The 27,302-nt window shown below is 39.1% G+C and overlaps 1 protein-coding gene across 1 annotated transcript in view; it reads right to left on the bottom strand.

Annotated features, from left to right (window-relative positions):
* KCNN2 (potassium calcium-activated channel subfamily N member 2) overlaps window positions 1–26,741 on the bottom strand; it is a 71,936-nt gene extending 45,195 nt beyond the window's left edge. The window contains exons 1-3 of the mRNA XM_030968565.1: window positions 25,560–26,741; window positions 25,283–25,378; window positions 5,333–5,751 (exon numbers count right to left, since the gene is read on the bottom strand). Coding sequence (XP_030824425.1) covers window positions 5,333–5,751; window positions 25,283–25,378; window positions 25,560–26,741 — 1,697 coding nt within the window. The remainder of the gene's footprint in view (window positions 1–5,332; window positions 5,752–25,282; window positions 25,379–25,559) is intronic.
* Window positions 26,742–27,302: the final 561 nt, after the last annotated feature.

The raw sequence follows: 27,302 nt of genomic DNA, 5'->3' as shown, positions 1-27,302 counted from the left end.
GAGATATAAATATTATAAAACAGTAACCTAACATTTAAAGTTAAGCTACACTCAGTGTGCAAAACCAGGAATTAGGACTAGTAGGCAGAGAACCATTCATTCACAGCACAGCTGCAAGTCAGGATGATGACAGGACATCATTGCTGATTGTTGTCTTGATACTTAACTTTTAATGTTTTCCACCACTGAAGAAATCTGGCTGACAGTAGCACATTCTAGTTTCAGTGAGCTGTGAGCCAAGGGAAGGTAAAGAATCACGATAAACAGCCAGCACTGTCCACACACAAACACTATTTGATCTGTTGACAGTCATGAGACTGAAAAAAATGAAAATCATATGTCATTGCTTCTGACCTTCTGAGCCTAAAAATAGCCTTAAAATTAAATATCCAGGCTTGGTTGTTTGTTGTTGGGTTTTATTTGCTTGTTTGTTGGGGTTTTTCTGGGTTTTTTTGGCTGCTTTTTTTAAACTAAGAACAAGAATCTTCACACTGGCACTGCAGAGAATGCAAAAAGCAATTTCCATTAGAAGGTGGCCTTGTGCATATGCATGCAATGTACGTCAGATAAGGTCCTCAATACAAGTAAAGAACTGAAATACATACTGAGAGGAAATTAGATAGCTAAGAAACATTTTTTCCTTCATGAATTACAACCGAAGTGTCAGTGTATCCACTAGCTTGTATCAAATGAATCCTTAACATTTGCCTCCCAGTTGTCATGTGTGAGCTGCTTACTCAGCTTTGTAATGGAAACTTTGTAATGGTATCATATTTCCATGAAATGACATTTATTTGTAGAAAACAAGAATGAGCAGAAAGCAGAAAAATATTTCACTATCACACACACAAATGGTATTTTGCATATGTGTGTGTTTTTTGAGTTTGTTTTTGTTAAAACAAGGAGAGAATACAGAGCAGAAACTGACAAGAGGAAGAAATGCTGACTAAAACAAATTGCTCAAACTGAACTGACTTCATCGCCAAAAGTCAAAGAGATGAACAAATAGAACAGCAAATGGTGCCAAAAGTGTGCTCTCTGCAGAAGAAGAAAATCCAGTTCTGTTCTCAGTTCTCCTCTGCAAATCCACAGAAATGCCAGGCATGTGATATGATCTGCTCTGGACATACAACAGTGTAATGTGGGCATTTCTGGTTCATACTGCTTGGTACACAAGAAACAGGCACATTATACCCATGTGTGTATTCAGAAGACAATATTTTTTTCTTCTTTTCCATAAAAAAACCCAGATCATAAAGAGTGGCTACCTTCCACACAACCTAGAAAAGCACCCCACTTCTCACAGAAGAGACACCCATTCTACAGAAGAGTAGAATTCTTTTACTCAGATTCTTCTTCTAGTCAGATTCTTCCATGACTTAATGCTAAACATACTGACTGTCTTTTTCTTGAGAAACCAAACTTTGCTATTTTAACTGAAATAAACAACTGATGCCCATGCACAAATCCATTTTAAGTAACAACATATGTATGGGAAACTGCAAAAACTAATCTGCTTGTAGGGCTCATAATTCAAATGTGAAAGTAATATACTCGTAAGTGTTCTAGATCATGTGCCTCAGAGATATTATAAGCACAAACATCTTTTGAGTTAGACCAAATAAAAAATTTAGATTTTCATTATGAAGCCTACACATGAAAAGCAGCAATATAGTACTATTGGCAATGGGAAGGCAGATGAAACCTATGCAATGCAATCTTCCCCTCAAAACAGTCATTATGTACACAGCAACACTTGATGCTATCCCCACCTTTACCTTCCAAATTCACTCATCTAGATTACTCTGCAGCCCTAGCAACCCATTTATACTCAGCTGGCTGTCTACCACCATTATCTGTACCACTTTCTGCCCTCATACATGACCTTAAACTCCAATCATGGAAAATACCTTGCTCACCAACCCAAAGTGTCACTTGCTATAATTAGCATTCTGGGAGCTAACTATACCGTCATTAAGGCACTGAGAAAGACACATGTCCTGTCTTAGTTCAGTGTATATCAAGTGATCAGTCAGATGACCATTAATGCAGTGAAGTCTTTATTCAGACAGCCAACTTGCCTGGCTCAACCCATGACCTGTCTCCACAGGTTATCTTTCAAGAGATGGATAATGATGCTCTTTCATGATACCTTCCTATGAAATGTGGGGCTTCCAATCTCCCTTTCTATTCCCAGGACTGTCTGCAATAATAAAAACTTAACTTTGAATAGAACAATCTGAACACCAGGCTCTCATTCAGCAGCAACAGCTTTTGCTGAGCATACACAAGTCCACAATAAAGGACACCGCCTACTGTGACTTCCCTCCTCACTGAGAACATGGAACAGAATGAGAATCTTTCCTCTCCATTCCCAAATTTTAATATTTTAATCTATTATGACTTACCACCATCATCTTGTTCCAATATGGATGGTCAGTTAAATGACTTAGTACACCAAAGAAATACTGCTAATGCAAACTCATGTGATGCTACTATATAAGAGAAATTAGAGCATGGTGCTAGAGTGATGCAAAGAAATAGTTAACACAATTAAATTTTATTAATATAAATAACCCCTTTTCAAACCAAAGCTACCAGGTTGCTGCCTAATTCCTAATTTCTGTTAGATGTATTAAAATTCGTTATGTTTTCATATATAGTAACAAATGGAAAAGACTTCAAATTATAGAATTTATTTTCAGGATCTGTGTACAAAAATTTATTTTTTGTGTACAAAAAATAGTCTACTTAAAATAAAAAAAAGGTTCCCTTGAGTTAAAACTAAGAAAAAAGTCAAGAGTAGTTGAGAAAAAATGTACCTCATTTGTGTAAACTACACTTTTAACATCTAAGCAATTCAAAGCCATAAAGACCTTGGGACACATCTTCTGAGGACTGTGATTTCTACACAGAACAGAAATTATTCAGTGGTCATATTTGTCTTTTCTCATGATAAATGGCTATTGTATGGGGTTTTGAGGTTTTCTTCTGAGAACTTTTTCTTACCACATACCTCTATAGGGGCTAAGGATTTAAATGGTTTTCATGGGCTGACTAGTAACTGGAATCCAGGGTCAGTATCATTTGTTTGGCAAAATACTTACATATTCCCTCAAGCGAAAACTGGAAGCAAAACACAAAAAACTGGCTGTGCAACTAGCATGAATGACATAAGTATCTAATTCCAAAAGCCAAAATATGTTCTTTTTAACGTTTCTGAAACATAAAATTAACTTTTTTCCTTTTTTAAATATGAATCTTGGACTGGGATCCAGTGACAGAAGGCAATTATGCTAGAGATATATTAACCTAGTACTAACTTTTATATTTAACTTGCTTTTAGTTGTGTTGTGTTTCAGTTTTAGAGGAGTCTGTAGCTACTCAGCCTACTGTCCAAAATATTACAGTCAATTCAAGGACAGCAACTGCAAATTAAAATGTGGAAAATCCATTACTACCTTAGCAGAGAGTTGAAGAAAATTCAGCTTTTTGCAACCCTGACTTCAGTGTACCTAACCAAATAAATAATCTTCCCAGAACAAGTGATGCAGAAGTGTGTCATTTTCTAAATATAAATAAGCAAACTAAAAAAATCAAAACTTTATGAGAGTGCTGTCATCATCACCCCTGATTGAAAAATCAGTGAGGTGGTCTTTGTTTATTTTATTTTTATTGTTATTTATATACTATACATTCTTGTCCTGCAGTCTGTATACTGACAAATAAATATGCTTTACAGACATGTATCAGACAGTAGCAACTATTTTTCAATTTTCACTGAGTTGTACTAGCTTATTTTGAAAGCACATGTATAAAAAAGTTAATAAAAATTATTATTTCATCATCATCACCATCATCATCAAGCAGTTATATGTAATGATGATAGCAATGGATGCTGAAGTTATTCAGAGCCACTTCAAACCATTTGGGAAATGCCTGAGTAGACACTGAAGAATTCCTGAGCAGCAGAAAGAAAACTGGTGGGAAGAGAAGTCGGTAATATGAGATAAAGAGGAGAGACTTTGCAGAAGTCAGTTACATCTGAAACAAGAGCATCCTTATGAAAACACAGCTACTACAGATTGAGTAAAAATTTAGGGTACTCCTTCGCTGCCACTATGGGGAATATTCTGAAACTGTAATATGTCATTGTGTCTTAACATCGTATTTTCAGAATATTCTTAAAACTATTAGTCTAGCTGTAATATGAGGAAATAATATTGATACAAAGAAATTTTAACAATAAAACTACAAAACCATGATTCCTACAGTCATTTCATAAGATCAGGTAGTTTTCCTTTTAACAAGCTGAAAAGGAATGCAAGCAGTAACTTAAAAATGCACAACAGTGTTTGATTTTACTGCTGACTTGAATCATTTAGCTGTCACAAGTAACTCCCCCAAACTGATTCTAAAATGGACAGACATGGAAAGGAATAGAAACAACAAAATGGTCAACAAACAGAAGAAGCAGAAATGCCTTAAATATGTTGATGATTTTTCAGCTTGAGGAGGAGAAATCAATTCCAGGATCTAAGAGCTGTCCAAGGCATTAAATCTTTTATAGAGAATCATTCTAATTGTCTTCTTAGAGTTAAGCTATCTCATATTCCTAAGCAATCCTATCCAATCAGAAGCCTTTTTTTTTTTCTTAAAGCCATATTTGAGAAATTCAATTTCAAGTTGTCTGCTATGATAGCCATTCATTCTGCACCTACACTGAAGTCTGTGGTAAGGGGAGGTTGGAAAACTAGCTGAAATAGAAAGTCACACTCTCAAATGCACTTCTGATTTTCACTGGGAGAAGGAGTTATATTACTGTAAGTGTTTTGCCTGCTCCTCTTTACTGATCTTGCCAAGTAGTCAACTGCATTTTGCACTCTCTTTCTTTTCTCAGCACAACACTCTAATTACACATCCCCCCAAGCATTTTCCCTGGCTATTTTTTCTATACTATCCTCACTACATTTATCTCACAAAGAAAATAAATGAAAATTGGTATAAATGCAGAATATTAACAACTACTCTTAAAGGCATTGTGTGGTATCTGTCCAGTATGTTAAATATGTCAACACACTGAAATGAAATTGTAGTGCTACAAGTAAACAGTGGGGTACAGATCTCTTTGCAGAAGTCCATCAGATTAAGATGCAAATCACTCCGGACAATGTCTGTCACAGAATTCAACGCAACCAACACTCAAATTATCAAGGACTAGGGAGCTGCATTCTAACGATGTTTAGGTCCCCTGAATTCAAAATTTAAGAGACAAAGCAGGAGTAAAAAATAGAAAGACAAACAGAAAGAACTGGAAAAAAATCAACCTTACCTTTCACAAGCTCGGACAGTCCATGCAGCAATTATCCATAATGAGATACTAAAAACCAACAGTACAGTTCCTGGACATATTGTCATTAGAGTCTTCATAACAAAACGGGTATTGAAGTTTATCTTATTTAATGCTCCAATGCTTCTAGATGAGGCATCAGTGAAAAGTTTGCTATGCAAAAGCATAACTCTGGCAATAAGATAAAGTCTTAAGAACATTGGTATAGATAAAATAATATCCACATCAGCTGTTGTTGTGGATGGAGCGTAAGAAAAGGCGAGCCGGGCTGTCCATGTGAATGTGTAATTCCCAGGTATGGGATGTATAGCACACACCAGTATTTCCAAGCAGATAAAGAAAATACGCTCATAAGTCATGGCTATTCTCCAGTCATCTGCTCCATTGTCCACCATGAACAACTGAAAGTATAAAATATAAGGTTAACTTTAGTATATTGTTCAAAAAACTGTTATAATTCCATTTTAAATTACCACAGTTTTCTGTGCTGCCAAAGACCACTAAAATTTTTTTTAAAAAATGCCATCTTAGAAAATGACACTATTACATCACTATGAAAGGAAATACAACTCTGGTTAAGATAAAAAGAATTTCTAATACACTATTTTTAAAACTGCACATGAAACTGAATTTTCATTCATTCATTATTAACTCAGAATTCCTCATATATTTTAAATTTTAATATTTTATCTAAAAAAGTCTGGACCCCTTGTCCATTCAAAATCAATTGTTTACTCTAAATTCATAAAATTGAGACGCATTTAGCTGTTTTTGAATAGATAACTAAATTACAAAGTAAAAATATTTCTTAAGATTCCTGTTAAGCTTCAGCCAAGGTGATACTATAGCTTCTGTAGGAGTACTCAAGCTTTCTTCAAGGCACCAATAATAATCAATATCAATAATAATAAATATAAGATACAAAACTACATGAGAAAGTGCACAAAGACTCAAGAAGATATTTCATGGTGAAAATATGAAAAATAATAGCCAGCAAATATCAGTTTGGCCCAAGGAAGTCCAGTAGCTGAAAATTAAATGCACATGTTGGCTGTTGCACAATCAAGACTTTCAACTTGGCACCCAGGAACAAAGGTACTAAAACATTTCATACTGTTTAGCAAATTATGTGCCTGATGATTTAAGAAATAAATAGCTAATCAAGCAGTACTTGTCACTAGGTGAGAGTAGAGATTTGCAGGACCTTGCAAATAGACCTCTTTTAGAGAGGAACATAGGTAAAAAGAAGACACCATTTTAGAGAGAAGAGGGGAAAAAATACTTTTCCATAATTTTTAAAATTAGATTATTCAAAAATAATGGGTGAGAAGACAAAGTACATTATGTGTTCCCTAATGTAAGAAAGGTATTTTTGGCATCCTAAACTCTATATACACACACAGAAAACCCATTCATTTGCACTGCTCTTTGCCCCCTTCCTTCTTTCAAAAGTTTAAAAATACAAGCTTGATTTCACTGTATGTGTTTTTTAGTGATGAAAAAACCACTCTACATCCTCCTCACAATACCTTCAGTTCATCTTTCATAAAAGTGCTCTATTGAAACTGTTCAGAAAAGTGATAGTCACAAATTAGTTTCATTGTAGTTGATCTGATACTAAAAGAAATAAAGAAGTTAACCACAGTAAGGAACACAATAAACCAAAATAACTTTCTGTCTTTATGGATCTGGTTTTTATCCCTTACACTAGGTGTTGGTGACAAGGTTTTGGCTCTGGGGATGGCTGCAGGGCTGATGTCAGCAAGAAGGGGTCAGGGTTGCTCTTCAATGTACCCACTGCAGGGCACAGCTGAATTCACCAGTAAAGCATGTGGTGCTTCTGTGAAAGCATAGTTAAGAAAGGGCAAAACATGGCCCAGGCAGTGAGGAGTAAAAGAGTGAGAAAGACCACTAGAAATTTTAAGGTCAGAAAAGAAGAAGAGGGAGTAGGTGCTCCAGGCACCAGGAACAGAGAGGAATCCATGGAAAAAAAAAGACCATGATAAAGGAGGCAATTCCCTGGAGCCCTTGGAGAAGACCACTCCAGGGCAAGCTGGATATTTGTTGAAGGAACGCTCACTTGCAGAGAGCTCACACTGCAGCAGATTCTCCTTAGAAGAACTAATGCACACATAAGTCCCATGCTGGAGCAGATTTATCCTGAAGGGCTGCAGACCATGAAGAGGACCCACACATCTGCACAAAAAAAGTTTGAGAAAAAATGTGTGGCAGAGAGAAACTGTTGTGGACACACTGTCATTCCTCATGCCCTCTGTACCACTCATGGAGGAGAAGATACAGGAGTTGGGAATGAAGATGTTGAACCTGAGGAAAGGGGGGTGGGGCAGCATATTTTTTGCCATCCTATTCTGCTTTTAAATATCAATAAAATAAACTCATTTCCCCTCAGTTTTGCCTCTTTTGCCAGTGCCAGTAACTGGCAAGGGATCTCCCCATCTTCATTTCAACTTGCAAACTTTTTCATCTTATTATCTCTTCTTGTGCTGTTGAAGAGGGAGAGAAAAAGCATAGCTGGGTGGAGGTCTCACAGCTGGCCAAGGTGAATTCGCCACATTTACAGACAGTTCTTATCTCCTCTGCAGTATTATTGAAGACAAAGTCATACACTGTTGAATTAAGCTAAAGAAACATTCAGTGAATTCAATGTGTGCACCATGAGCACATACCGTTTCTTTTACCTGGGCTCACTCTGCAAGCTACAGATACTAGATATGTGAATTGATACTGGAACGCCAATTTATGTCTGTCTGTACGTCTGTCTTACCAAGACAATGCAGGTTTGCACTTAGCAAATGCACTATCTGGCATGAAGGGACAAACTTCCAAAGTACGGTACAGCTCCAGTGCATTTGATTCTTGTGATTAGCCTGCAAATGCAATCAGATCTTAGAAGTGTTACATCAGTCATGAAGAAATCTAGATATTTAGAACACTCAGAATAAAGATTAATAGTAACCAGTGTGACTGAAATAAAAAATATGATAATATCAGATCTCTAGAATGCTGTGTGGGTTTACAAAAAAAAAAAAGGAATAAATTTACAATGGATTTAAATATTTCAATTGTAAGATACATATCAAATACATGTCAAAGTTTCAAAATCTGATGAAAAAAGCAATGGTCTTTTCTCCTCCATTTTTATATACGTTTTTCATAGATTTCAAAAAGAATTCTATATGCAGAAAGGTAATTAATTAAAAATTATACCTTCAGTACTGATTCAATTTAAAAGGTGAGAATAGAAAAACGTTCAGCTAAACACAGGCATTAAAATTTGATTTTGTCATTTTTATAGGAGATAATGTTATTTTATGACTGAATTTTTTAAAAACATTGAGACATCATTATGGAATATACACTTGATAACATTGTCACCTGTCAGCAGAAGAAATCCTAACATGAAACACAGAGAAAAATTTCTCTGCAGATCTCAGTGGAATGGTTATGCTTATGGACTCAGAAGATCCCTATCAACCTCCTGCGACCTTAGCTGTGACAATTTATTCCAAGAAAATTAATATATATATTTTAAAGTGATAATACCTTAAGCTGTCATATAATGAGATTTAGGAGGTAAAAACCGTAAAAGCAGAAAACACCGCTAGTCACAAAGACACAGATACAGTAAAACATTTCTATTTCATAACAATATTGACATTTCAAAATTGCATTTATGAGGATGACTTTGTTACAGTTCTTTGCATAGGTTCAAACTATGATGGATATCAAACACTGCAGAACATGAACAGGCCTCAGCCACATGCTGTGAATAACAATTAAGGTCAGATATAATAAAATGACACAGAAACTAGTACAGGATTCCATGTACATTTTATATATTTGCAATTATGAAATCGACTTAATGCAAGCTTCACTTCTAATTTGGAAGATACAGAGGTATTTGTGCATGCCTCTGTGTTTGGCTATGTACATTTCCACTCCAGAAAGTGAGGAACATAAATGAACGGAGAAGGGAAAGGACGGCTGAACAGCACAATTCAAAGGGTATGTATGCACACTCTTGGATGATTTCAGACAATCTGGCTGTAATAATCATGCATTGATTTCAAGATACTACTCCTCATCTGAATGGAGAATGATGCTAGCAATAAAAAGAGAATTTAATTAAAGAATGATCAAACCTTTCTGTAGATTTGAGTCCTGCGCTTCACAGAGAAGGACAATCGTCAGTCAAGGTCACATATGTTATGCTTATTCATAGTTTTCAAATTTTTTGTAATTATTCAGAGTTAAAATCTAATGCAAGTACTTCATCAGTGTCCTGCAAGGTTCTCCAAATATAGAACTCTCATATACTTTTACTATGTGAAAAATTCTGAAGGTATTTTCACCTGGATAATGTGATGTATTTCTATTCTAGCATGTTCTATGTGAATGTAAGACACAGAATCAATGTTCCACTTTAAAAACATAAAAATGACAGATATTTATATAGATAGGTATGTGTATATTTACATAACACTTGTGAGTTACACAGTTACATTCATATAACACCAGATGAAAAAAAACAGAACGTCATTCTAAACAGACAGATTGCACACAATGACAAATTGGATCAAAGGCTCCCTAAAGGAGAGAAACAAAAGGAGAGAAGTTAATTTTGTAAATGTTGGTGAATGCAGAGAAAAAGGAAACTAGTCATGTTTTAAAAATGCCTTTGCAGGCAAAAGAAGAAACCTGAGAACTATATCACTACCCTGCTGTAATACTGTGGGGATACAATAATGCAGGAGTAAAAGGGAAGCAATAATCAGCGATAAGGCAGCATCAGCTGTAGTGCTGGAAGCATTCCTTGGAGAAAGGAAATCATCTTTACTTACAGGCAAATAGTTGCAATTGTTTAATTTAAGAACCCAAATTAAAAATGGTTAAATACTGGAGTCACTTAGATCTTACAAAAGAACTGATAGGACTATGATTAAGAGCAGCAAAATATAGCCTCTGGGATTGATGACTAACCAGAATTTTTGATCCAGTATTTTTCTATAGTGTGTATTACACAAAGTATCATTCACACATGCAAAAAAAATAAAAACATTATGGCAGACAAAGAAGATACTCTTTGTCTCACTAGTCCAAAAAGCCAAGCTACTGTCCCACAGCACCTCATTAAGTTAAAGCCATTTTCAAGTCATGATGGGAGATTGCCATCTTAAGCCTTTAGAACAGTTGCCTCTAACTAGGAGATGGAAATTACTTTCTTACATCATCAGAAGGCATGTAATCAAATGGTCTGTAACCCAAATGCCTGTTGACCTTGGAGAGCCTACAGGAGTTTCTGGAAGCTGCTGTACTCCTCATCTTAAGTACAATGCCCTAGATGAGACATGTTAGTGGGTTTAATACATATGTAAAGTCATGAGGCATCAAACTCCTTCTGCACATACAAAGCATAGAAGGCAAATAATACATTTTTTCACAAAATGACATGAGGGACTGCCTATCTTGTATTTGCCAGAATGTTTTCCATATCCAGAATAAAAAACAAACTTTCTAGTAGGTCACAGAAACTAATCCATAAGGTCTAGTTATCTACAAAATGAAACATGCTTAGTTCATTCAAATGAGGAAGCCAGACTGCTCTATTACTTATACATGTACACATGCATGAACACGCACATTCCCCTCCCAACTATAAACATCCCAGTTTAAACAGAAAATCTTAAAAGTCTGGCACTTAGTTTCAGCCCAAAAATTATTATTTGTGTAGTACATTTAAATTTGACATCTCTGTGCAAAATTTTTACAATTATTAATATTTTGCTATAAATAAACCATGTATGTAAAGCAAACTTCATGTTGATGATTCCTGATGGCTAAACATGCCCCCCTCTTAAACACTGCATTTAAATGTTATCATCTTGAGAAGAGATGGGGAAAAGAGGCTCAGAGAATTTATAGTCTTTGTGAATTACATTTTCAGAAGTGCAGTACCAAAAATTTCACATTAAAATACATCTGAACAGTACATCTTGGTTACTCTCACAGGTCACTAATAACCACAATCATTCCAAAAAAACCAGTGTGTGTTAAACAATGCTCTTAACCAGGTTTGTCTGTGTCTTTTTTTTATCCCTCAGACCATTATTTTAAAAAAAAGGAGAGCTTTTAGAAAGAAAAGAATTTAGAACCAATGAATAACAAAGGGTTAACCTCTGCACGAGCACACGAAGTTAAATTCCACCTACCCATATTTCCCTTCTGGTTTAATCCACATGCTAACAGTATTCTTTTTAGCTTTTTCTCTCTAAAGATATTCAGAAGCATTCCTCAATATTCTTAAATGGTACTGTACAGATTTTCAGCTGTACTCTTCATCCCAAACTATGAAATAGCTTAACACCCCCTCCTCCCCCCAACAGCCTACAATGCCAAAAAACCATTATAGCACGAGCAATTGCTGGGACGTACATAATTTCTTTCCATATAGGTCTCTCCATATACATATATGTGCTCTAGGCACTCAAAGAAGGTGAGACACTCCTGACAATGTCCTTACTTTCTATGCAGTATTAAGAATCTACATCCAAGGACTACAAAAAAAATAGAAAAGACATTCCAAGATATCAGGATTCTTTCCCAATGATACAGAGAACCCCCTAAGAAAAGCATAATTATGGATTGAGCTAAGAAGTCATCAAAAGCTCATAAATATATAAAAAAAATCAAAGTAATTAGATAATGATCTTACTATTAATAATAGATTGTAAACAAAATTAAAACAAAAACAGGGTTTTTTCACTTTCATTATTAAACAGATATTTCACAAGACAATTTCCTAGTATAATTCTGTTTGGAGTCTTGCTTGAACAATCACAGCTGAGCTTCCTCAGATCTGTAATCAACAGAGATATTTAGTTACATGAATTTTTATGAACCTTTGAACAAATCAGAGCTCCATAAATATAAGTCCACCACTCAGGGTGAGTATATTCATTTGAGATATTTAGCAAAATAAGCAATATGTGACTCAATTGAATTGACTGAAACAGGAGTTTCTACTTGTCAATGTCTATGAAAAGTATTCCTTCACTTTAACAATATTAATTTAACAGCTATTTCATTATGCCAGCATTTCAGATCCTACCCCCTGTGCTCCATAAAACAACAAAAAAAGATAAAACAACATGAAGAAGACTTCCATCCAGCATCAGAAATTTCCAAAAACCATTGTGCTTGGCTTTGAGAATCAATAATGTTCTCCAGGCAGACACAGAAGCAGCATGGTTTATCAAAGCTCTGAACATCACTGAAGTGCAAGAACAATAAGAGAGAAAGGAAAAAACTGGGAGAGTGGCTGATATACCTGAAGGCTGTGCCGCCATTCAGTGAGACCTTGATAGGCTGGAGAGTTGGCCAGGTAAACTTCATGAGGCAAGCGTAGGGTGTGTTACACCTGGGGAGGAATAACCCCAAGTACCAGCACAGGCTGGGGCTGACCTACTGGGGAGCAGCTCTGTGGAGAAGCACCTGGGAGTCTTCATTGATGCCAAGCTGATCATGAGCTCACAGTGCCCTCGTGGCCAGGAGGGCCTGTGATGTCCTGGGCTGCATTGGGAAGAGTGTGGCCAGCAGGGTAGGGAGGTGATAAATGGTTAAATCCTGGACTATGCCCCTCTACTCAGTCCTAGGGAGACCGCACCTGAGTGCTGTGTACAGTTCCACGCTTCTCAGTACAACAGAGACAAACAGCTACTGGAGACGGTCCAGAGGAGGCCCAAAGAGCTGAAAGGTCTGGAGCATCTCTAAGGCCTGAGCAAGGTTATTTGGATGTAGCCAGCCCTTAAGAAACCTACCAGTAGCCTAAGCTAGCCAGACTACACCTTGTTCTGAGTTCAGCTTCCATCAGCTGCCAACCTGCACTGCCCTGTGCTTTTGCTGGCCCACTCTGGCACACTCTCCCTACTAAAAGAGTGCACAAAAATTGTGCCAGTTTTGTTACATCTAAAAAGGAAATTTGCAAAGTAAATGCATTGCTTAGGTCTACTTTCACAAATTTTTTAAAAAATATCACACTGAACAAACAACCATGCTAATAAAATAATCTCTAACAACAATAACAAAAAAACTCTTCAAAAATTTCTTCTGGTGTGTTAGGTCTGCTTCAACTACTACAGTGAACTTGGCAGTACAAGGATGGAAACACTGATATCAAAGTAAGGGATGATTTTACCTTTGCACTGGAGCAGCAGTTACAAAACTTTGTACATGAAGAACACAGCACATCTTTGTACAAAGTAACTGTGCTATTTTGCAGAACTAACTTTAAAAATATGTATCAAGAAACATAGTGGTTTGTGATATGTTTTTCTCCATTTCGAGTACCTGAGAAATAAAGTAATTCTAATTCTACATTCTTCTTGCAGATGCAAAAGTCACTGGAAGAAATCTTCATTTCAATATACTTATTAATTTTAAATAATTATTTTACAATTCTTCATTTAGGATTTGTTTTTCTTCATTCAGAACTAAAATAGTTTGTTCTATGGATCACTGCATGAAGAAATCACCATCTCCCAAAACGACTGCCATCTGCCACTGTGAGAGAAGCCTCACTCTCTTCAGGGATGATGAGCTTCATTACTACTAGGAAAACTGGAATCAATTTTAAAAAGGGACGTATTTTCTGAAGAAACTGGCAATATTTTTGCAGGGGAGACAGGAGTTAAAGGAAGAAACAGTGAATCTGAGGCTAAATAAGATGAGCTAACTCATTCATTCAGCCAAAGGAGCACAACAGTGACTCTAAAGTAGGAAATTGTTTTTAGGAAATGATGAGTACCAACACATCATATACACAAAAATCTGTCTTCTCAGTTCCTCCTCTACTGTTTACTTATTACATAAATACTTCAGGTATGTGAGAAAGTTTGAATGCCAGGATCGTTTCATTCTAATTACATTTTTATTTACATGACAGTGGGTGAGTACACATCAGCACCACAGGAATCATGAAGTCTCCGTGTTCTTACTGTCTTGGAAATACAGTTTAACCCAGAATTTCATTCAAGCATATGTTAAAAACAACTACAAATATAGAAATATATGATCCAAGTATTGTCCTAAAGCATGACTACTTAAATAAGGGAAAGTATATTGTGCAGAAGGAAAAGCAGAATGGAGTTAAAAGTACTTCTGTATTTCAAAATCCTAATAAGCATAATTATGCACTAACTCCAAGTGTTCAGAGGCATTTTGTCTTATTCAAATGTCTCTGTAATACATCCTGGCAAATAAAATTTTGAGAGGGCAGCAATAAAGAAGGTATGTACTCAACATCTTTTCCTCTGGAAAGCCTAAAATGGGCTTCTGGCTAAACTGTATAGCAGATGAAGTCTTCAAACTGCTTCAAAGATCAACCTAAAATATCTTTAAGTAGGGGAGTTTTCAACACTAGGTTAAATAAACATAGGCTCAAGTTTCTTTACAGGTATTTATCTGCATTTCTTAATAGGTAAAATACCATTTTACTTGGTCACTATTAATTATCAGTGCACCTGCTTCCTCAGGGAAAAGAATTGTCTTAGCCTATGTCTTAGTACACAAAGTTATTTTTGCTGCCCAAAAATTATTTGAATGTTACAGCATCAAATCTGTCTGGTTTACAGCAGCTCTCAGGTAAAAGATGCTCTGTTCTCAAAGAAACTTGCTTCTTTAATATCTCTGGAAACAAAATACATCAAGCATGCTTGCACTGATTGCAGCGAACCCCCTTATCATCCACAATTTAAAAATAAAAATGCTGCTCAAAATGTTTCAGTAACCTTTATTTTCACAACCCTTATGCTCAATGGGACATACTAGAGCAGCAAAAATTCTGATGTCCAGCAGTTGACATAGGATGTTCCTAGCCACAACATATATACAAAAGCCACCAGTGAAATGCAAGGACTATTAATTTTGGATTTGCTGACACAAGCTGTATACAAAAAAAAACCCTGTCCCCTCTTTTCCTTTCCAGTGCCAAATGGTGGGGGAGAAGAATGGCCTGCCAGCTGACAGCCACACTGTTAAATTTCTCATCTGACTCCATTGCATCCTATTCTGTTTCTGGAGGTCGCCAAATGTCTAGTCATGTACAGCTCCCCACAAAGAGAACGATTTTCTTATCTGACAACGGAATCTGAAAACCAGACTGGCCATGGGTAGTCTTATATCAATACCTTTTCAAAACATTGTGCCATTAAACTGTCTTAAAACTACACTGAAACTGATCTGGCAATTCATCAGGTCTAGCACTTGTTTATGATTCCACATGAAGTTTAAATTATTCTAAACTATCATACTGCAAAAATTACAACAGAATGCAAGTTACTGGCTTTTACCATAAAGCTTAATTCTGAATACGGGCAAAACAATGGAATGGTCCTAGTGTGAGCCCACTTTACCCATGACACCATTCAGGTAAGGATCATATTCCGTAGCAGCTGCCATAGGGTACCTTTTCTGTTATACTTGAATTTGAATGGACAAGAACTACTGCTCTAGCAGTCCACTTCTTATGTAGAGCCCAGGAAAAAATCATGGGTAGTAAACTATGAAGAAATTTACAAAAAAAAAATCCCACTACAATCTTGCTATAGTAGCTGCATGGTTAAAACTGAATTTATTGCTACTGCAATAACAAAGAGAAATGGCCAAGGTGAAGTCAATTAAGAGAACTTTAGCATATTCATAAATCAGTGTCTGTTCAAGAGTTTTCAAATCCCCCTGAAAAAATATTTTAATGATAACAAAGGTGTTGAGGATCAAATTATTAACATATAATAAGGCTGCTCTCAACTGAAATGCTCTAAAGATCCCACTAATTTAGATACTCCAAAATACAGATGCACTTCACCAGTCAATGACTGGTGTAAAAGCAATAACTAGAACTTGTATCAGAAACACAGTGAGAATAATTTTGGTGAAAATGTCATTAAACTTAGATGCTATCAGTGAATGCTCAGGATCATTGTTTCTAATAATTTTTTTAATATGTCTAGGTAGAAGGTAATTTATTTTGTGCTGTCAAGCCACATCTGGACATTAAGTCTTTCTCCAGGTTCCCAGACTGAATTCAGATTTCTTATGCATGTGAGTTATATTTTGTATTTATTTATTTATATTGTGGATGCAGTGGTGCAGACTGAATCAAAGTTACTGTGCCATTTTTGTTTTTAATTAAAGATGCGCCTTATTCTCTGGCTGCAAGAGACCATATTCTTAAAAGCTATTGACAGCTATTAACAACTGTCACAAAACAAGAAATACCATCCACCAACTAGAACAAATATTTATTTTGCTAAGTGACTGAAAATGAAGCATTGCTTCATAATGCATAACTCTACTGAAAGACACTACCATAAAAGGTCAGTTATAGGGCAGGTGAAAATGACTGTGTAGATCTGTAGTAATGCTAGAGAACTTGCTGAGCTATGAAAGATGGAATAAAACTTTTAATAGGAATAAAATGCTTCATAAAGAATAGTATCTCATTAGAACATATTGTGGAACACTGCATTCATTTTATATTGCAGGTTTTGGGACATCTGCTAAAGTAGGCATATAATTCTTGAAAATTATAGGCATAGATGGATGGCAATTACAATGTCTCATTTACATGACAAATGACTGATCTGAGCATAAGACTACAAGATAGGCAAGCCTAAGCTTCAAGTTTAGCTATGAAGCCATCCCCAGATTTTATCCACAGCACTTGAACTCTTAATCTCTGTGTTCCCTTTCACGAAAACATATTTTATGTGACAAAAAAAAAGTGAGCAATTGTCCAGATAATTGCCTTTTACAATGAAATACTTTTACAATATAAATACTTGCTAGAAAAGGTTTTTCTTCTTTTCTGACTACCTTACACCTTCTCATCAGAGCACAGAACTGATGTATAACTGTTTATGGAAGACACACAGTTGCATAATTTTTTGCAGAATACAGATAAAGGTCACAAAGCTCTTTATACAAAGGTGAAAATAAAATCTGTAGATATGAGCCCACATATATTTACTTCTCAATTATTTTTTATTTCAAATATGCTCTTTCACAAGCAGGGGTTTTGAAGATGACCTATATTTAAGAAATCACACTATACAGCCTCTTAACCCTGTTTTTGACCATCGTGGTTCCTGCAGCCTTCAGTAACTTTGTGATTGTATTCAATTAGAATTCCATAAACAGTTCTGTTGGTCAGTCACATAACAGAGAACCCAGCTCTCCCCTGCACATCAAGATAACTCTATAGTACTATAGATAAAATTTCAGAAGCTGCCACTTTGACACAAGGTTTTGTTTTAATATGTTTCTGTAGGGGAAAAAAAAAACAAACCCAGAGCACATTACTCTTAAAAAGATTAAGAGCAGGACTTTGTAAAATATAAAGTTATTTGAGGCCTGCCCTTTTGCTTTACTTTATATGGAACACATAAAAGTGTTTTCATCCATCATGAAAAGTTTTAGAATTTCCTGAAAAGAAATTTGATTCCAAAAGATCAGTCTGTCTCCAACAAAATGAGAGGTAAGAAAGCACCTTAGAACATACAGCCATTGCTCTTCAGAACTCAGTGCTCTCACTTCTTCATGGAATATATAATACTCATGCCCTTCTATAAAATGTCAATATAAAACTATGCTTATTAATGACTGTTTTCACATAGATGAAGGGCACAATTGCAGGGACTGTTTAAGCAGGAAGAAGTGAATGAATCAGTTAGTTACAAATGTGTGATACTCTGCAACTATGAAAATATTTAGGCATGACATTAAATGAACAATTTTATTTGCAAAAGTCTGGGTTCAGATACACCAGTTTAAAATATAAGATGTTGCCTTTACAAAATAATTATTTTTAAGCTGTAAAGCGTGTCCTCATGACAGTTTCTTCTGATCATTTGAGAGACACAGGAAGGAATCTCTTAATATGGCTTTCATTAAAACAGTGGGACAAGGTCAATTTACACAACTGAATCAAGAATACATCATAATATTTCTCTAAGAAGAATAATCACACTAAGGGAACTATATCTGCAAATATCTAAATTAACTGGATCTTTAGAGCATTTCAATTTAAAGCACTCATTATGTGTTAAGGATTTGATCTGAATTTCTCATATCACTTTTACTGAACAGAAGTTTTCCCATTCATATTTTTCAATGTAATGTCATTTAAATTACAATAAATGTTATTAAATTTAAAAAAGGGCATGAGAAAAATTAAATTCTATTTGTGTGTGTTATCACGATATGCAACTTTTCTCTTTTCCATAGGAAAAAGCTGTGAAAACTTCCTCACAAAATTCCTGAACGCTTTATAAATTTTTAAATTAAATTTTTACAGAGATCAATATTTCCAGCTTACCTGAATGCTAGTTACAAGATCAGTTACAGCCTCTTCTCCTAGTGGTAATTTACATCTTAAAAGGAGCTTCATAGGCTCAGAGTAATATTCTGTCCTCTACTAAGGGAAGGTGACAACTTTCATCATCAATGGTGAAAACAGCTGATTGAAAGAGAACCTTTTAATTCTCCAGAGTCCTAAACAGCAGCCATTCCTGTTCTGATCTTCACTCAAAACAGATGTCAAATACATCTCAAATCAAACTCAAAGCCCAAGGTACTACATTTAATAGATCACACACAAACCAGAACCAAAACCAAAAAGGCATTTATGTATACTTGTCAGTTCTGGCACACTTTCACTTAAAGTCAGGCAAAAAAGAGCTGTAGTCAAGTACCCAATAGAATTCCCTAATCTGAAGGTCCCACAGCTGAAAGATCTGACATGTACCATAGTTTCACATTAAGATGCGCATGCAGAATGCCTCTAACACTGCAGACAAGAGCATCTGTTCATTTCAGCTAAGATACACAATTTATACAAATCCAGAATCTGATTCCTGGTTACAAATGTTCTCAATGCTCTCTCTCCTCCAACAGTGACAATGACATACCTTCTCACACCTCATAATGCATTGTTATATCTTGAAAAACTTCTAACAGCCTCACTAAAAAATGGTTGGAACAACACCAGATATAAATAAATAACTCTAGGTATGGCTGGACCAACCACTCAGTGTACTGACCACCATGTACCACCTCCTTCTACGATCTAATGAAGCCTGTTGGGAAGAGAGACATAATATATGTTTAACCTTATTGTTCCTTCCAAGGCTGATCACCATTAAAGGATTTTCAAGCCTGCCTTCCATGCCATATGCACTCCACTGCTGCTTCTCTGATACAACGGGCACCTGCAGTGTTTCCTACATCAACAGGATCTGCACAAAAAGCTATCAAAAATGTACTGAACAGAATTGAAACTTAGTGTTTTCACAAAAATACTCTACAGTGTTAACTTGACAGATATGCTGTTAATTTGTCAAATATGATGACATTGGATTCCTGTGTGATTCCTTGGATTCCTTTGTGATTTTCTGCTGTTCATTACAGAAGTGAAATGCATATTAAATTTAATTGGTAAAGGGGAATTTTTGAATCTGCACATGAAGTTACCGTATCCTTGATCAACTGCCACACAATGTGTTTGTTGTTGCTTGACTCAAAATCTATTAGAATAATTAGAAAAAAAAATCACTAATTCTCAAGAGACCCCAGATTAGGCTAAGTAACACTCTAAGTTTATTTCTTGACTTGCAGCAGTTTTTCATTAGACTTGCTCTCTGTGCTCTTAGTCTAACTCATTCATTTCTTAAACTGAAGATTTACAGTCTGTGTGAGCAATCCCTGATGCTTCAATACACCGAAGTAAAGACAAGTTGAACTCCAGACGAAGTCAAAAGATTGCCAGCAAGACAATGAAATACACATGTACCACTCCAGTGAAGGTGAAACAATAGACATGGATAGAAACAAATAAATAACAGATAAATAAAAATAAATAAGTTTGTCTGTAGAAAAAGCATTGCTTCTTATTACAAGAAACTGCAAGGGATTTAACTGTTCACAAGTGCATCATTTTTACCGTAAAACTTTCCACTGATGCCAGTAAAATAAAGAAACTCCCATAAACTGTGCTTATTATCATCATGCATTATGGAATGTATTTGCATAATGAACAGGTATTATGTTGCTATTACCATTCTTTTCTGTTACCTGATACTGCTTGTTCCATTTTTTCAAGTTTTCAGGCACAGGGAAAAGACGATTCTTGATTCTTCAGCAAGATATTTGGGCTCTCAACTGTGGTAATTTTATAGAAAGGTAATGACAACTGAAAATGTTTCACTCCGAATCTATCAGTAGCACATTATTATCCCACCACTTCAGAACCATTGGGATTGACTTTGCTTTCTCCCTGCAGCTCTGTGATGCTCGGCTATGCAAGCAATAACTTAACCTTAACCTTGGAATTTGCAAGCCTTTCCACGGGTGTTCTATCAAAGTATGAATTAGCAATGCATTTCAAATGTGGTTAGAAACTTCAGCTGATACACACACACACATACGCACAAGATTTCTATTAGCTTTAACAAATACCAACAACTTTCATGTTTTTGCATGAGTGACAGCATCTGTATTCAGGGAAAAGAAAAAGAAGCTCAGATGCTGTCTGAGACAGCACAGTTAGCAATACTCAGGTTACTGTTATTCAGGGCAGGCAGTATGTTTATTTACATAAAGGGTACACTAAGCAGTCCAGCATTAAAGAAGTGTTCCAGTGGATATGTTCTTCCACTGACCACCATCTCTCAAGAGATACTCAGCTGAGGTGGAATGCCCAACAAAAGACATTAAAGACCTCCAAACGGCAGTCTCACAGACTTTTGATTTAATCCTTTTGCTCTTCGTAATACAAGAAAGTGTCAGCACTAGTTCAGAGGTGCATAGTTAAAAAGCACTTCTATCTTTAATCATACTATAGATAGGCAGAAAGGTCCATTTTTAAATAAAATTAGAAAAACCACAGATTTACCTTGTAAACTGCCACTCAAAACTTTCTCAAATTCTATTTTATTTATGAATTGAATTCCACTAGAGAAATATGGAATGGAACAGTAAATTCTAAAGAATACAATTTTAATTATGTTACATACTGCCTCTGCTTTAATTATGTAAAATAGTATTAAGTAACAAACTGTTTATGCACGAAGTGGATAATTATACATCAAAAATATGATAATTGGGTAATGTTGTCTTTTTAGCTCTTCCCTCTTTCACCTCTTCAAACTCTCAACTGGAGAAACAGTCAGAGAAATACCTGTTCTAGGCTGGGATAATGATGAATTACATTTTTCTTGTTGATCTTTCAAACACAAAGCACTTGTTCTGAAGAACTGAATCAACAACCACACAGGCCTGGAGAGGGAGCAATGCATATTTCATTATCTCCCAAGTGTAATGTCAACAGCATTACAGGTACAACAAAAAATGGAACAAAAAGTGAACACACATTTTGGGGTTATCACTAGCCTCAACTCCAACTCTGTTACTGTTGCTCATTAGGACTTTTTCTAGAAGGGGGAAGGATGTGAAGCAAACTTGCTCACAATTTTTATCCTCTTTTTGGGAAATGATAAAGTAAGCTATGAATTAACAATTCAACCCAACTGTTTTCAACTGACTTTGTACTGTATTCTTAACACTAATTCACATTTATTAAAATTCATACCAGCTCACATTTTTACTCTTGGAGTCTGGCTAGTACAGTGCCATCCCTGAAAACATATTTGTGGAAATGTTTAAACAGTTCCAGTATTCCACAAAGACTACTCAGCATCCCTTGTCTAAACACTGCACTTACCACCCTTCTGGAGACTTTGGTCTGCCGGACGCAAAGCGATGTGTAAGCACTGGGGAAGCCCCGGGCACAGCCGCCGCGCAGGTCCCGGTCCCGATGGCCGGGCGGGATGCGCCGCCCGAGCCGGGCGCTGCGCGCGGAGCTGTCTGCGGTGCTGAACCGGCGGCGGCCACACCGCCCCAGCCGCACCTGAAGTGCTCCAGCACCCCACCGCACACACACCACGGTCTGACCTTGGGAAGAGATGGAAACTCGGTTGTCTTACGCTGCTGTATCACTTCTCGCCTTGGGAAGAATCTTGGTGAACCTTTATAAACTTCCCTCCCAACTCCCTTAAAAAAGGGGGAGCAAGTCTGGGGCAGACAAACTCCAGAGACTGGTTTAACTGGCTGACTTTTCAAAACAAAATATACAAGCAACATCACTTCAAGAGAAGACTAAAGCCACTGCTGTGCTTCTAGGCACTGTCCCATGGACATCCTTGCAGCATGGCTGTTTGATCATCCTACCAATAAATCAAGGTCAAAGACTCCTGAAAAGAATGAAAAACCTGACTTCCACTTGCCAGCATTCTAGGTCAACAGGAGTTTCTCAGTCAGTATTCATCCTGCACTCAGTAATAATCACTTAACTGTCAGCTCAAAGAAAATTTCCCAACATTTTTCTTTGCCTCATGCTTTGTAGAAAAACCCACTTATGCAAAGGTTAGTTTGCTCCCGTATGAAAGACACCACAGCTGCAAGCTGAATACAGCCACCTTCTCTTCTATGGAACAAATTTTCCTCTCTCAATGAATTCCTGCTTATTTACACTAAAACAAATATTTAAGTATGTTTCAGACAATAATCAGGAAAGAATGTTTCAACAGGAACAGGACTGACAAAAAGCTGGTGCAAAAATCCTCCAGGACACAACCAACCAGCTGCGGGCTCTGTTCTATAGACCTTATTCATTCTTCTGCACAGAGCAGAACGTTTGCTTGAATTAATGACACATCTGCCTTCACAAAACAGTCTGTTTTAAAGGTTTTTTAAAAAACATTATATTATCAGGGTTACACAGTATCTTCTTTTGCCTGGAGAACATTATGTACTTAGCCAAGGGATTTTAAAGACACCTTTTCTCCCTAGGTGTCTAGTGCAACATAGATTTTGTTACCATAGAATTGACATAGCCTTTGTCCTGCACTCTCATCATCATATTTTTTAAAAGTCAAGTGTGTGCAGAAAAACACACTATACTTAAATTCAAAAGACAGCAGGTATCTAACAGCTACAGAGGGTACTACATCCTTTCCTTCCAAACTCCTTGAAACAGAGAAGTTCTCTTCATTTTTGATGTGAATGACAGAACCCCTTGAAGTTGCAGCTCCTCCAGGCACTGTCATGACTACTGCAGTTTCTGGTGTCTCCTTCTGAAACATGGGGTATTTCAGTTTTACAGGCAGGTATACTTGTCCTCTGTCCAGCAGCACTGAAAACTACATTAACCATGATTAAGCCATATGATTGCACAACTCCTGCCATGAAGTTGCATACATGAGGAACTTCTTTAAAATGATCAGTGAAAAATCCAACCAAAATGGAATGACAATTTTAAGAAAATATTTCTTTTCTGATCCATAAGTGATCTGATTCCTAAGACAATGAAATTTTTTAAATCCTTACCTGAAAAAACCCAACAAACTATTGAATCTTGGAGTAACTATTCAGTATAAGCTGAGGTATCTGCACAGACCTACAACTATTTCATTTTCATTCAACTACCTCATTCAACTATTTATCTTCCATAAAATTCTTCATTTAAAGTTTCTGAAAAATGCATAGAATATTTTAAACATTTAGAGAGGGCTTGTTTTAAGCTTTGCTGCTCATGCCTGAAGAAACATTTGTGGGAAGATACGCCAGATAAGGCTCCCACGCTGCATGAGTGCTACTTATTTATTTTTATACTGATAAAGAAACCTGTTCATCAGTAGTCCTGCAGTTTATAAATTTGCTCTCTCTCCAGAACACTTGTTTATTCATTACAATATCATTAAGCAGCTTTCAATATCTTTGACATTAAGAAAAACTGGGTTCTGAGCCAGGAAAAGAAGTTTTGCATGTGCAAAGACTGTACAACATGATTCAATTTGGCAAAAGCCTTCAGTGACCCAATACTTTTCAAACACTACCCTTAGTAGGAGACCATGTACCATTTCATGTTGAAACTACATGCCTTCATTTGCACAGAAGAAGAATTGTACTATATAATGCTTAATTTTTTATTTTTTATTTAACTGACTTGTACCAGTGGAAAAGTCTTCATTGCCCTTGAAACCTGACATTTCAGTCTTCAGCTCAAGGAGTCTCTGAAAAAGCAAACACACTGTATCTATGAGTAAGGTATTTTTCCCTTCAAAACTTTGAATTCTGCCTGTTGTACCATTTGGTTGAGCTGAAATGCTCTATTTTAATTTCTTGGCCGAAAAAAATGCAACTGAAATTAGGACTAAGTCACCTGGACAGAACCTGCAACAGCATCTGTGAGATTTATTCTATAGTTTTGACCATTATGGTCCTCTTACCTTTAGCCCTATCCTTCCTAACACTTTTCTCTGGTCACATTCCTAGAGATTACAGCATTAAATAAAACAAGTCAAATATCAATCACCCCCCTCCTTTTAAACACTCTCCTAGAGTATACTCTTATTTCAGACAGCTCACTGAGGATTACATACCTTGCACAGTGAAGACCTTAACCTTACCGTCAAGAGAAAATGCACAACATGAAATTTAGTCACTGAAAAATAAGAATATTGCTGCACATCTGCTGCAGGAGACGACAGGCACATCACCTAGAAAGCAGGTTATAACCTTAAGGCTAGGCAATCCTATAGCACAACTGCAGACAACAGTCCCTAGCAGGCAGAATTCCCTAGCAGGCAAAGCTTCCTGGCTGCTCTCCGCCCGTCGTTTGATGCCCGTCTCCGGGGCTGAGGTGCATTCACCAACTTCGGCAGGCTTGCAGAGACCATGCTTGCTTTCTGAAGCGGCAGGACGTGCCCAGTACTTACCAGCACAGCTCCCCTGGACAAACCGCCTCGCACCCCCCACCTAAGCCAGCCGCGCTCCCTGACCCACAGAAGGAAATGTTACCTGGATTTCTCTTGCGTGGTACACGATGATGAGCCCGAGCAGGATAATCGTGGAGAGGCTAATAAGGCATTTCAGAGCGAGGGAATACAGAGACTCCTGCAAGAGAAAGACACCGACGATCCTCAGAGAACTCATGCGCGGGGCCGCTCCGCCCCACCGCCACCCCGGCCCGAGGAGGCGGCCGGCGGCACCGCGCCACCGGACAGCAGGGACACCACGGGACGGGGACGGGGCGGGGGCCGCGGGCGGTGGGACCGGCTGCCGCCTGAGCTGATACCTTGGTGTAGGCGCCCCAGGAGAGTTCGGTCTCGATGACCATGACGACGATGCCGAACATGCCGAAGATGAGCGCGTAGTCGCTGAGGCGCTTACGCTTCTCGAAGAGAGCCCGGCGGTGTCCCAGCTTGTAGCCGATGTTCTGGTTCTTCTTCTTGCTGGACTTGCCCCCGCCGTTGTTGGAGCTTCCCGTGCCCGGGCCGGGGCCGGGGCCGGCGGAGCTGTACAGCGCCAGGTTGTTGGAGTTGTTGTGTTCGGGCTTGGAGACCACGATCTCCGGGGCGGCAGGGCTGCCGGCGGCGGGGGCAGAGCCGGCGGCAGCGGCGGCGGGGCTGGCGAGCGGCGCCTGGAGCGGCTGCGACTCGGAGTCCAGATCGTGCAGGTTCCTGCGGGACGAGCTCAGGTTGCTGAGCGGCCGCATGACGCCGCCGTTGTACCTGCAGCTGCTCATGGCTATTTCGGTGAAGGGGTTGCTCTCCCGGCGCTGCTGCTGCTGGTGATGGTGGTGATGATGGTGATGGTGATGATGATGGTGAGTGCTGCTGCTGCTGACACTGCTGCTGGGGCTGGCTGCCTGCGGCTGCTGCAGGCTATGGCACTGGTGGTACTGGGAATATTGGTGAGGCTGTCTGGACGCGCCAGCATGGCTGGACGGGGTGAACTCGCTGACGTTCAGCTGGCTGCCGTGCCGGGAGGAGGCGGCGGAAGACAGCGGCGAGGAGTGAGTCCGAAAGGCGCCCGAAAGCGGCGAGGAGGCGCGGAGCAGCAGGGGCAGGTTATCTCCCGCGGCTGCCGCAGCAGCCCCGTAGTAGGCGCAGTTGTTGCACTGGAGGCACGGGCTCGGCTGCTGCTGCTGCTGCTGTTGCTGCTGCTGCTGCTGCTGGAGGCTCTGCTTGTCCTGGCCGTGCTGCTGGCAGTGCGGGGGCGCCGGCGGGCGCTGCTGCTGCTGTTGCTGTTGCTGGTGGTGCTGCTGCTGCTCGGGGCCGAAGCCCGCCGGGAAGTGGCGCGGCGGGTCCATGCCGGGGCCGTTAAAGCCGCAGGAGGACCGGGCGGTGGTGCACCCTGCGCAATGCGTGACGGTCGGCAGGGGAGCGTCCTGCTGCCGCCACGACGGGCCCATCCCGGCTCCCGTAGAATCCAGTCGCCGTGTCCGATTGGTCGGGCGCACCAAAACAACGGGCATCACGTCACCTGGCGGGGGCGGAGCGGCCGCGCCGTCAGCGGGGGGCGCGGGGCCCCCGCCCGCGGGGATCCCGCCTCCCGCCCCCCGCAGGTGAGGGCTGCCCTCGCCCCCCGCCCGCCCCGCCCGCGCCGCGGAAACCCGGGGCTTCCCGGGGGCGGGGTGCGCGCTCGCTCCCGGGATCTCCCCCGCCTGTCGGCGAAGGGGCTCCGCCGCGGCTATCCCCGGCGGCTCTCCCCGGCTCCCCACTCACATCTGCGCTGTCTCCGGAACATGGGCGCCGCGTCGCGCTCCGGAGCTGTCCAGCAGCGCCGCCGCCGCCCCCCTGCAAAACACAGCGTTGGGCTCGCTCCGCGCCAGCCGCCCCGGGCCGCGGAGGACTGGAAGGGGCCGCGGCCGCGGCGCGGAACAGGGAGCCCTTCCCGGCACATCCAGGGCCTGTCATGAAGGACCAGTGGGAGGACGCGCGGCTTCTGCCGGCTGCTCCTTCTTCCCTCAGCCGGAGGAGGGAGAGGCGCAGCCGGGGCGTGAGGCCAGCGGCAGCCTGGGCTGGTTCGAGGGCTG

This window comes from Camarhynchus parvulus, chromosome Z, assembly GCF_901933205.1.
Source record: "Camarhynchus parvulus chromosome Z, STF_HiC, whole genome shotgun sequence".
Lineage (NCBI taxonomy): Eukaryota > Metazoa > Chordata > Aves > Passeriformes > Thraupidae > Camarhynchus > Camarhynchus parvulus.
Note: the sequence above shows the minus strand (reverse complement) of the source record. Positions and strands in the feature narration are given on the sequence as shown.